The sequence below is a fragment of the Hermetia illucens genome, chromosome 3 (genome assembly GCF_905115235.1).
Source record: "Hermetia illucens chromosome 3, iHerIll2.2.curated.20191125, whole genome shotgun sequence".
Classification (NCBI taxonomy): Eukaryota; Metazoa; Arthropoda; class Insecta; order Diptera; family Stratiomyidae; genus Hermetia; species Hermetia illucens.
In genome coordinates, this window is record NC_051851.1 from 153,898,497 (window position 1) to 153,911,260 (window position 12,764).

Genomic DNA, 12,764 nt, shown 5'->3' on the forward strand with positions numbered 1-12,764 from the left:
AGCAGATGCAAAGGAATACAATTTCTCTCTGGCAGAATAGATTTGAAGTTGGGTTATGCAGATAAAAAATCTGACTCTAATGACGAAAAGGGATTTGAACTCGGGACAGTCGCTCGGCCATCGTATAGACATTCGTTGCACTACTTTACTTTTGTGACGGAGCGAACGAGTAGCGTTGGCTATGACATCGAAAAGGCTGTTTCATGGATCGCATCCTCGATCGATGTTTCCCCTGTCTCACATGTATTTTGAGGCGCGGCCTTTGAGGTTCCCTCCCTGCTTTTGGAATCCTCAGACCATTGTGTGAGGGGATCCTCCTTTTTGTTTATTTTTTAGGAACCGGTACGGATCCACGCATCGGAAAGGACACGTAAATTGGTATAATGACACGTGAGAGATCGAAGTGCACAAAGGACCTACCCATTAACTTTGAATAGAATTACACCAAGCAGTGTCGCCTTTGCTCATTGCGCTTTGATTTAATCCTACTGGTGATTTTGTTCAGCCGCGGTGCTTCAGTCAAGTCTGTTTTTTTTTGTGTGCAAAGTTGTGTCACGCGAAATTAGAGAGGTCGCGGGACCTTCTGCCATCCTAACCGCCGTTTCGATTACGGTGCCACCGTTTTGGCGGTGCATCCCGGAAGTCTGGTTCTTCCAGTCGAAAGTGCAGTTCACGCTGGCGGGCGTCACGATTGACACCACTAAATTTATTCATTTTTTGGTTGGCCTAGACGATGTGCTGCGCTCGGCAGAAAGATCAACTTATTAGGCGACTGTCAGTGAGTGAGATAACCAGCTGATGAATCACTTGTTGAAGGATCTGACTCTTGGCGCCTGCACCCCCAATCAGCCACTTTGGGAGATGAAACAGCTCCGTGTGGCATCAGCAACTGAGGGCACGTAGGGCGTACTGGTGTGTGCCGGAGGCGGTTTTCTAGAGGTGCTGGCGGCGACTGCGGACAAAATCCACGAGTGGTACACGTGCTCATGGTCGCGGAGCTACCACGCGAGGCTGTCAATATGACGGAATTGAGAAGGGAAATTGCCGCACTTACGTCCAATGTGGCTGCACTAATGGCGGCGATGAATGCTTTGCTTTCAGGAGAGCGGTCGCGGACATGTTTGACGTCCACCTGCCGCGGTCTGCATCGAAATCAGAGGTGTGCTGGTACCATCGTTAATTTGCGGATCAGTTCACTAAATGTACCAGCCTATGCGATTTTCTCACGAATCCAAAAAAACAGCGACGTCTTCCTGAAGCGCGGCAACACATCGCCTTACATTATATGACTCTCTTAGTATGCGTAATTATCTAATAGACACTCGCGTCCAGGACTTCCCTTCCCCAGACCCGACAACTTTTTTCCTCAGTAGATGAAATTAGCGGCAGCAAACAGCAAGTATACGGGAGTGTTGGCTTGCATAGGAACTTTTCGTGGCATTTCTTTGTGGCACATTCGACACAGACTTCCCGTGTCACTATGGGCTGCTACAACCTCACTTAGGTCGTCGAGGAAACCAGGGAAACCTGTTCACCCAGCACTCTTTTTATGGTTTTTGAAGACGTTTCCCACGCACGTATTCGCGCACTTTTTCAATTCCGCAGTCACTACTGAGCATAGTCTCTCCGAACCCGTTAAACATGATGTTCAGAACCACATCAGTAGTACTTGCTCTCCAATCTTCTTTACAATTTACACACCTTTTGGACTCTTCGAGCTTACACGGATGAGTTTTGCCTTGTGCAATGCGACACGAACCTTCCAGAGATTCATCCACTTTGCACTATGAAACTTGGACTTCTGTTTCGTCTACTTAAATAACAGTTTGGTCTTATCTTCCATTGAGTCCGACCATTTGGCACATCTCAAGTGCATTTTTCAACGTCTCCTTGACAATGGCTTAATTCTTAACGTTGAACAGTGCAGATTTCTCCAGCAGAAGGCGAAATTTCTAGGCTATTCCATCACTCCTGACAGCATACAACCCGACCCAGACGAAATACAAGTGATCATCAGCTTTCCGCTGCCAAAGACGATCAAAGGCCTCAGAAGATTTTTGGGTATGGAAGACTTCTATCGTCGTTTCCTGCCCAAAGCTGCTCACTACCAGGCTTCGGGTAATGCCTTTCTGTCTGGTCTTAAGATCACAGAATCCAAGCGTTTGAAATAACCAAGCGACAGCTGGTAGAGGCTACGCTTTTGGCATTCCCTGAAGAGGATGTCCTCCTAGCCGTGTTTGTGGATGCTTCAGACATCACAATAGGCGCTGATCTTCACCAGATGGTGAATTAAAACTGGTAATCGTTGCGTTTCTTCTCAAATTAGTTGAATCCCGCTCAACGGAATTACAGCATCTATGATCGTGAATTACTAGCCGCGTATCTGAGCATCGATTACTCCCATTTTTTCCTTGAAGGCAAGCTGTTTACCGTGTTCACGGACCATAACCCTCTAACGTTTGCTTTAAGGCGGAAGCCCGACAAAGTGTGTCCTCGGCACTTAGCCTATATCAGCCAGTTTACATCGGAAATTCAACATATATTCGGTAAAGAGAATTTAGTCTCTGTTGCTTTGTCTCTGATCTCCGACATCAACATCCCAGCCGCAGTCGATTTTTCGGCAATCGCTGCGGCCCAGAAGGGTGACACAGTTCTTCAAGTTTAAGGAATTCCACATCCAAAGTCTTCTCCGGAAAGTTCTTTTCAGTTTAATGTCGTTGAGAATATTTTCAGGAAGGCTGGTCAGACTTTTGTAATTGGGGGACGATATGGTACAGTTTAATCCCGATAATTCGTACATCGATTATTCGTATTTTTGGCTGATTTGTACAAATTTGCCGATCTCCACACTTTATTTTTTTTATTATGTATTCTCGGTAATCGGTAAGCCCGATATTTCGTACCAAATTGGCTGTTCCTTGACCATACGAATTATCAGGATTCTTTTGCATTAGCCTTCCACACATCGCACACTTGGCCGAATTGAATGCATTTCTCACGTCCAGGGTCCACCACGCAATATTTGCTAGTACTACCCTTTCGGTGCATTGCATCTTCGGCCCAGCCAGTAACAATTTTGATGACATCAATTGTTGATCTGGCTTTACAGACCCCATACTGCTGATCTGAGAGTCTTGCTGGCTCTCAACAACCGTGTCCAAAAGACAAATTGATCTTCAGCAAACATGTCCGGTCTGGATTTCACGGGAAGGGTCCTATTCGGCACGCCATCCAGACCCGGAGCTTTGTTATCTCCTATTCTAGCGCAAATCTGCAGCAACTCGTCATTAGTGACTGGCAGTAATGCTGTCACATTCAGAGGTCGCTGGAAGCTGTCAGTGATCTCCCCTTGCTGGGGGAATAACCCCTGGATAATTTTTAAGAAGAGTGAAGGTCACATGATCTGCGGAGATGAGCGGCCTCTGAATCGCCCCATCACGATTCTATAGGCTTTCCCTCACGGGCTTACGTCCGCCTCCGAACAGAGATCCTTAAAGCAGTCCTTCTTGCTCCTTTGGATGGCGAGCTTGACGGTTTTGCGGGCTTCCTAATAGGCGCGCTCCTTTTGCCTTGGTCGTTTCTGCCTACCACCCTGAGTCGCTCGTTCGTCGTCTCGTTCCGTGACGGTCTGATCGTAGGCCAACCAGTTCAGTATTCCACCAGTAATTGGAATGAGCACCTCCTAGTGATGGGCGCATCACATGCTTTCGCGATGCATTGGGCCACATGGATCGCTCTTCCCTTAGAGGCGCGTGCTTTATTGGTTGGTCAAGCCACACCTTTATGAAGGTCTGCTCATCCAGACCTTTAGCAGAACAGCCTGACATCTTTCTCCGTTTCGGACATGATTTCCTTCTGCCCGGTGACTCCACCCATAGCCCAAGGAAGATTGCTTGGTGATCGCTGTGGGGGTAGTCCTCTCCAATTGTGCAAAAGCGTTTAATCGACTGTGGTCCCTTGCATTTGTCTCTCTGCTACTCCACTCACGGGCCCAAGCAATGAAGCAATCACCCTTGGATTACGACTCCTTGCGTCGAATTTCCTTGAATTCGGACAGTGTCAGACTTGGTGGGGCGTAACAGCTGTACACATATATCCCTTTTATTTTAGCCCACGCAAAGTCGTTGGCTGTCTAGCTCCCAGTAAATTGTACGGCTTGTCGGCCGCATGCCAATATCGCCGTTTCACTAGTTGAACCCTCAACTCATATGCCACCGTGACGGTTTCTATAGGGTTCGGTAATGATGACAATTTCCACCTCAATCTTGAACGACCCTGCAATGATTGAGGTTTATTTGAATAAACGTCATTTTTTCAAGTCAGCGCCTTCCTAAATTCCGAGCATTTAGCACTTCCGGCAATATCCTGGTAATCCCGTAATTCCTTCCCTCGTACAATAAGCATTACGGGCCCCTATTGCACTCTTTGGCAATATAGCCTTTCTGCCGACCACGAATCGATCGGACCGCTCAATGCCGCTGGTGCATGCCTTCGCGAAGTGCCCAAACATGAGGCATTTAAAGCACCTCTTTAGTGAAGTTTGGCAGACTGCCCATCCAATCCAACCTTTTCCGGCCGCCAACGACTTCTGCGCTGAATCCACTGGTACTCGTATTGTGGTAGTTTGAGTATCACTTTTTTTTTCACCAAATATAGTCATGTGGGGTACCAAATGAAAGGTTTTGGTAAGCACTTTCCGAAGCCGGTCTTAGTTTTGACATTTTTTGGAAAGGTACACTGCGAAGTTCGAAACGTCTTATCATTGATTTGTCCTTGAAGAGGAGAGTGGAGTCAAAACAACAATTGAAATATGATTTCAATTCCGTTTATTCAAAATGTTCTTTGTTTCCTTCCCTAGCCCCCGAAACAATCCTTAATATGGCTAAGCATGAGCTTGAGAAGGAACGAGAACTTCTCATGTCGCGATCGCTTCCTGGCTTTAACGAAGACAGCAGCAATTCCAATGTAGAAAATAATGACTCCGACAGTGATAGTGATACAGAGTCAGATGACAAAAGTAAGTAAAGTTTCTCCATTTACATCAAACAATTTTGAGGAAATATCTTCGCAACTAACTCCTTATTTTTAGCTGGTCAAATGCAAGCCGAACTAAATGACATCAGTTCCGATATCGAACTTAAAACGAAACTTATCGAACAATTGGAATTGTCACAACAAAGAATGCAAGTTATGCGTCAACATTATGAGGAGAAATTGCATATTCTCAATACGAAAATCATGAATACGCAAAAGGAGCGCGATCAAGTATTATCCAATATGGGATGTAAGTAATTTCCCTTGTATTTTGCCGATATAATATGCAGTAAACATTTTCAATTGATTGATTTATAGCTGCTCCGCAAACATCACAATCAAACGAGAAGATCAAAAAAGTTCGAGAGGAATATGAGCGCAAGATTAACGATATGCAGCGTGAATTGCGAAAATTACAATCAGCGCAAAAGGAACATGTTCGCTTGCAACGCCAACTTCAGTCACATGAATCACAGCTCAAAACTTTACGAAATGAATTGTCTGATCTCAAAGCGATGAAGGTGAGTAATTATGTGTAAATTTTAAATTATCTGGGAATGTTAGCGGGATTTGCATTTTCCCGCGGTAATTATTCTAGGATTTCTTTTGCTTTCATCATTAGACTGAATAAATTGAAGGAATGATTGATTGTGTTATAAAATATCTTCCATGTTCTCTTCTAGACTCGTCTCATGCGTAAAATGCAAGAAGAAAGTAATCGTCACAAAGAGGAAGAGAGTCGTAAAGTTCGGGAAATCGCTCAACTACGCAAGGAGTCCCGAAAACAGCTCAACACGATCAAATCTCTTCAAGCTCAAGGAGCAGCTAAAGACCAGGTTCTAAAGCGTCGTACCGAAGAAGTAACCGCCTTGCGGAAGAGTCAACGCGGTATGCTTAGTCTGAAAGCGCAGGGTCGCGTTCAACCAAAGAAAACTCAAATATTCAGTCCTCGTCAAGCCCGTCTCAAATGGGAAAATCTCCAACGCACCATTAGTCGAACAGTGGAAAGCAAAAAGACAATTGTCCAACTTGAAAGTGAACTTGAAAGACTGATACACGATCGCGAAGCGCTTAGCCGAGATCTAGCCAATGTTCGTAATAAATTGCGACAGAACGAAACGCCTGAACTGATCAGCGAAGAGGATACGCTTAAAGCGAATTTGAATTATGTTCAAGAAGTTATGACACAAATTCAACACTCCATTATCGATATCGAGGAGGGCAAGGAGTCAACCAGTTCCAATCAGTTACAATCACTTATCGATAATGTACAGAGTGTCGAAGAGGCGAAATATCTTCTTGAGAAATTGGCCAACATTACAGTGGCTCAGACGTGTGATAATACATTGGCGCAAACAAAACTGTCCGAGAATGAAGCACGCATCAAGGAATTCCGTGACGAAAGTGACATTCTGCAACAACTAATGCAACACATTCTAGCACAAAATCCTGCCTTGACATTCTCCGATCTATCACAGAATTTCGAATATACAAAACAACGTTGTTCGGAATCGTGGAGTACGATCGATAGCAATAGTACATATGACATTCCGTCCGATATGCCTAGTATTCTGTCTGATTCGCAACGTGGTCGAGAAATGACTTCAAATCACGTAGAAATGCGTAATCATCAGAATAGATCGAGCAGAAGCCCATCACCGGCCCCAACTATAGACTTGTAAGTACCCCAATTAAATTAGATACTTTGAATGAGATATTTGAGTAAAAATCTGGAACGCTGCCAATCAGTTTAAACATTTTAAACTTTGAAGTAATAATCAAATGTATTTCCGCATTCGATATGATTAAGAGTTTACCAGAACTCCCATCAAAGAGAGACTTATTCAATGAAGCGATAGATGTGTCTGCCATTTCAAGTGTTGTTTAGTGTGTCTGCAAGGGATGCTTTGTTCTGCGGAACTTTGATGTCGGATTTACTTAAGAATGTCAAAGAAATGGAGTAGGATGGGATAGGATAGGAAACATGCAGTCATTTGCATCTATTTCCCACATGTTGAGTGTTTACCACTTCAACGAAATCCATCAGATACAATTATAATACTATCTGAAGAACGTGATGCTCTCGTATTTGTAAAGATAGAGCACGGTATGAACTGTGAAGTACAGGAAGCTTCTGTGACATGATTTTATATTTCACAAGCGTTCCAGATTTCTACTCAGTCCAGTTACTTTCTCGCTACAATTAACAACTCATCCTTATTCCTATCCTATCTCCCTTCTTCCTTTCTTCATATAAGGCTTCCTACATCGATTGTATCGATTCCTGTTAACGAAAGAAGAGTGCAAAGGATGAATAATTTGTATGAAGCTGTTGTGAATAACGATTGAGAATGAATGAATGGCGAATGATTGACGTTTTTTTTTATGAATGCACCAATTTTTTGGGATAGTTTCAATTTTAATATTTTTCAAAACACACCAGTTCTCAATTAATTTTTTAGCGGTTGATTTTCATTGTCTTTTATTGAAATAAAAATTGTTTTAAGACATTTTACGGATTGGTGTTTGCGAGGTGAGACGCGTTGTTCAAGATTGCGGGCTGACAATTTGTTTTTAGACCAGAGAACTTGTAGAATTCAACTGTGGGTAGTGGAAAATATCGGGACTAAATAATAGACGATATTTAGAGGAATAATAATAGCGTATTGGGTGAATGATTTATCTTTATAGAGTGTGGTAGCTTTAGATTTGGAATGTTGATCCGAAAATGTGGAATTTTTACAAAATAATTACAAAGTAGAGTAAGTACTATGTTCCTTTACAGCAAAATATCTATTTTTTGAATTTGTTTTGCACTAGCCTGGCTCAAAAGTAAGATTGTCTTTTTGTATACTGCAATCTCTCTCACGTCAAATACAAAATTTCATATGGTTCATACACGGTACGTTGAAATCGTATTACGATCTGATGCTGTGGTAAGAGCAAAGGGAGCATAGTCCAGTCTGCTCAGCTCTTCACAACCAGCGGTTAGCATTCATGAAGGATAGCAGCTCTCCACCCTGTAACTGGAGATCTTTTTGAGGTCTTCAAAGAATAGTCTCCGCAGCCTACCTCAAGCTAGAGCTGGCTAATCGCAAAGGAAGTGCCTGAGGGTTTTTCTCTCCTCTCCACAAATTCGGCAATGCAAACTGTAGAGTATGCCGATTTTGACGGTAGCGTCCCCTGTAGTCCAGTGCCCCACGTAATTTTGTATGCGTTTGGCACAGTTCTGGTCCAAAAGCTATCGTGATCACGTCTTCTTATAAGTGGGCGAAATCCTCCTCAACTTGTTGCAGGTGAGAAGCGCTCGCCATATGGAGTAAGAGACTGCTAAGAAGCGCGTAGACGTGTAGACTGTCTTCATGGAGGGGTACCAAAACCCCCCATCCTCCGCCTCATTCTCTTCTCTGTTCTTATGGCCGGGAACCAAGAGGAGAATAATTTTGAGCAACCTCCCCAAACTGTTTAGCGTCCGATCAGCCTCGATGATGCCGCGACTGAGTACAAATCCCTAGTGGCAGCTTGGCTGTCGGTAAGAATGGCTATGTTACTGCTCAGAGACAATTATTATCTCCAGGAATGGTAATCTGTTATACGCAAAGATATTGGAAAAGGTCAAAGCTGACCAGGACTTAACAGATCGAGGCGGAAATGTCAGCAAGTTGCAGAGGACCTAGAAAGGCGATTTCATATTTGAGTTGAAAAAATTCAGCTTAGCCGAAACTGATGGTTTTCGCAACCAAATTAAAAGCTCACTTGGGGGAAAATCACAGTGCGAATTCAAAAACATGACGTCAGCATACAATGCAAGGATCTCAAAATGATACCCAGAGGATGTATTGCATTGAAAGAACAATTAAAGTTGGAGGAATTGTTGTTGAAAGTTCAAGTCGGATGGGTTGTCTGCCGTCTGAGAGACCAAAGTTTATTAAAAAGGTACTACTAACGCTGCAGCGTCAAGGCATGCACTAGGGCCATTGATCGGTCGGATCTATCTAGAAGGTATGGGGAAAAAGGTGATAATGCCAAAGTTTGCAATAGGGATCCAAAACGCCTACTGCGCGAAGGACAGGATGGACCGGATGTCGTAAATGCCCGGAATTTAGGAAAGTATTGCAATGGAAAAATGAGGTTTAATCAGATAAACCTCAATCAATGCAGCGTCGCTTAGGATTTACTTGAGCAAATCACATAGGCAATGAGATTTATTTGTTGAGAAGCTGTTTATTACCCAGATATTTCTTTCCTGCAAGAAAACCAATTCTATGTTTTCTGCCGACTGGGATAACATAACCTGCAAACGGAGCTCTAATCGACAGTTGTCCTTGCTTGTTAGAAAGTGTCTGGACTAGTAGTTCCAGAGTCTCGCCAGAAGATTTTGTCCAGAAACCATCCGATTTTGCAGGATCGTTCTTATATTTTTAGTCGCCTACTGGGTCTTACTATTTCGGGCAGTAGTGCAGCTAGAACCATCTCTTGTAGTCCTTGTATGGCTGCCAGTGTTTATGCTTGTAGTAGATATTGAATGATCTGTGTTTTACTGGCCGTGAGAACGCATTGCTTCGCTAAATTCTCAACTTCTGGCCCCATTTCGTTTATTTTACGAAGCTGCCTATAGAAGTTCTGGAAAATTTATTTCTAAGAACCTTACCAAACGGTTCCCAATCAATTGTCCTAGATCTTTGTCTTCTTCTTTTTTTCAGCCTTTGCCCCGTTCACAAGCGGGATCGGCTCGTTCTGATCGGTTTCGCCATTTGGCTCTATTTAATGCCTGATCTGAGTGCAATTTCGAGGCTTTTAAATCCCCATCCAGCGTATCAAGCCACCGTTGTTTAGGCCTGCCTTTTGGTCGTTTACCATCGACTTCGATGTTCAGGCTAATCTTGGCAAGTGAATTCTCGTCAACACGAATTGCGTGACCATACCATCGAAGACGCCTCTCTCGCAATTTTCCCACGATCGCAGATATCCTCATTTCGGATGTAATTAAAACGTGTCACGTCACCAGTCCAACGCAACATCTTCGTTTCCATTACCCATAACAAGAACAAAGAGGAGTGGTGAGAGGGCGCTTCTTTGATGAACACCACCAGACACACGATCCGGTTTTGATACACCCACCACATTTGGAACTTTAATTTTTGCATCGTGGTAGAGCAAATCAACCCAGCGCACGAGTTCTTCTGGCATTAAGTGTTGTCAGAAAGCATACCAGATGAGTTCGTGTGGCACATGGTCAAACGCTTTCTCTAGATCCAGAAATGCAATGTAAAGAGGGCGATGCTTCTCACGGTGTTTCTCCATGAGTAACCGTGCAGCGTGTATTGCGTCAGTAGTTCCGCAGTTCTTGACAAATCCGGTTTGATTCACGGTTATTTCAACGATTTCGTGACTGCGTTCCAAAATCTTGATAGTATGGGAAAGTAACCAGATCGGACGACAATTTGAACATTCCGCTGGATTACCTTTCTTTATCCGTATTGGAAATGTAATACTTTCTTGTCAGTCAGATGGTGTTCTACCTTCCTGAATGACCCGATTACAGATTTCACTGAGCCACAGAGTTCAGATGCGGTGTCGTCAGGTCCTATTGCTTTCCCTGATTTCATTTGTTTTATTGCTTTCTCCACTTCAGTTGCCGTGACAGTTACGTCACCGTGTTTTACGTATGTACCTGTCTCGTGGACTTAATCCTATGGCCCTTTTCGAACACGGATTGATTTTATGACCACAATCAGAGCCCCGCCCCAGCGAGGTACGACGGTACCAGTCTATATCGAGTGCATGGCCCAGTATTCATACTAGTGGATGCAAGACCTACCTAAATTTCTACCGAACTAAGGAGTACGGCACTCGTGTTGAAATGAAACACCACGCTGAGGCTCGAAGTTCTCTGTTCGCTGCCCCTCTGAAGCGCCCACTAGGGGGCTAGCCCGGTTCCCATGGTACCAGTATACCCCTGGTAAAGTTTCGTGACCTATAGCCACTTTAGATGAGTCTCCGTCAACGTCTCCCTGTGCCACCACTATGGAGGTTCTCCTCGGCCATTTGTTTTTGATTGGCCGACAGGGTTGCCACCCCGTCTTCCTCCCCACCACTTCTGAGCACCAGTTGCACTGACACAGGGAACTGCTCTATATGTCGGCAATGATTGTCGAATTGAATGATGAACAAATTCTTCAGTTGAAATCTGCTTGAAATATTCTCAATATTCTCAAGCAAAGTACCGTGTTTTATCGGTGCCTTGATTCACAGGACAGTAATCAACGGCCCATGTTGAGGTGCTCAGTGACGGTGGTAAAATGTCGGCGTCTTATGAAAATGTAGTTGATTTGCGTTTTACTATTCCCCCTATAAAATGTAGGAAGGTGAAACAATCGTTTGATGAACCATGTATTCTCAAGTACAAGGTTATGGGTGTCCGCAAAATCGATTATTCACTCGCTAGTCTCATTGTGTGCTGTAAACCCCTTTCCCCCATGCCACCTGTTGTCGTCTGCCTTTTCACCCACATGGCCATTAAGGTCGCCTGCAATGATGATATAGTCATCAGATTTTTTCATCGAGAAGTTGCCCGAAGGCTCGGCATCCGGTTGGCCCAGTTTTTGTCCGGAAACTTAGAGGAGATATATTTTGAGCGAATCGAATAGACGGTTTAGTTGGTGTCTGGACTAGCTCACTAGCTGTTTCAGAATGCCATCGCTGACGCTAAATCTAGGATGATCAGATTCGCTGATAAGCCTCCTGTGTTGCTAGTATCTCCGACTGGAAGATGTATATGTTGTTTGTGTGTAGAAGAAAACTCCTACTCCGATTCTAGTGTCCATATAAAGTCCCGCATGGAAACCATACGAAATTTTCTCTTGAAGCCTATCCTACGTGCAGCATAATTCTTTGGAAATGCTCAAAGTCCTTTTATTAGCAGGTCCAAAATGTTGCTATGGGCGTAGGGCCTCGTCGTACCCTGAATCTGTAGTTTTTGGATCCTGGTAAGCTTGGTCCTGTTTTGTTCCGAATAAACTATGGGTGTGTGTCTGTAGAAAGATTCCATGAATCCTTAGTTCTATTTTATATTTTTATTTAGTCTTCAATTTGACCTAGTATTGAGGATCAGGCCAATATACCCTACAATGGAAGAAAGTGGCAGTATTTGTCCGTTTAGTCGTGACGATTCAAATGTGATTATGAATCACTTCGGCTTGATTTTCAGAGCCAACTTCAGGGCAATGTTCGGTATCCCGTCCAATCCCGGAGTTTTATCCCCAATTCGTCCACAGATTTCTTGTAGTTCCTACTCGGGGATCGAGAATCATTTTCTTCCTGTTGCAGGAAGATAATTGCGATAATTTTGAACACGCGGGGAGGTCACTTGGGGTGATTTTTTCCACCAAATGTTGCTCACTACAACGGTGTAAGCAGCACCCTACGGGTTCGTATTTGCCTCAAGGCACAGTTGTTTGTAGCAACTCTGCTTTCCCGTCCGTATAACTTTCTTAAGGTTACTTCGAAGATCGCGGTATTTTCTTCATCTTCCGACATTCTGGCTTCCTTCTTATCCTTGGCAAAGTCTCCTTACTCGCAGACATGATCATATTAACTGCGAGATATCTTGGTTCATCTAGTAGTTTGGTTTCCTATTGTAGTGGAAATGGTGTCAGGACATTGTAGAGTCGCATGCCTCAGTTAACCGTTGACATAGATGACTCGTCTTTCATAGCGTTTTCACTTTG

General features: G+C 43.8%; 1 protein-coding gene across 5 annotated transcripts in view; it reads left to right on the plus strand.

The window, feature by feature from the left end:
- The window catches only part of LOC119652225 (kinesin-like protein KIF21A), a 195,176-nt gene that overhangs the window by 144,476 nt on the left and 37,936 nt on the right, over positions 1 to 12,764 (plus strand). For all 5 annotated transcript variants that reach the window (XR_005249520.1, XM_038056180.1, XM_038056179.1 and 2 more), the window contains exons 7-10: positions 4,859 to 5,017; positions 5,090 to 5,284; positions 5,353 to 5,555; positions 5,718 to 6,712. Coding sequence is in view for 4 of the 5 variants with exons in the window: in XM_038056180.1 (XP_037912108.1) it covers positions 4,859 to 5,017; positions 5,090 to 5,284; positions 5,353 to 5,555; positions 5,718 to 6,712 (1,552 nt within the window). In the remaining variant the exon portion in view is untranslated. The remainder of the gene's footprint in view (positions 1 to 4,858; positions 5,018 to 5,089; positions 5,285 to 5,352; positions 5,556 to 5,717; positions 6,713 to 12,764) is intronic.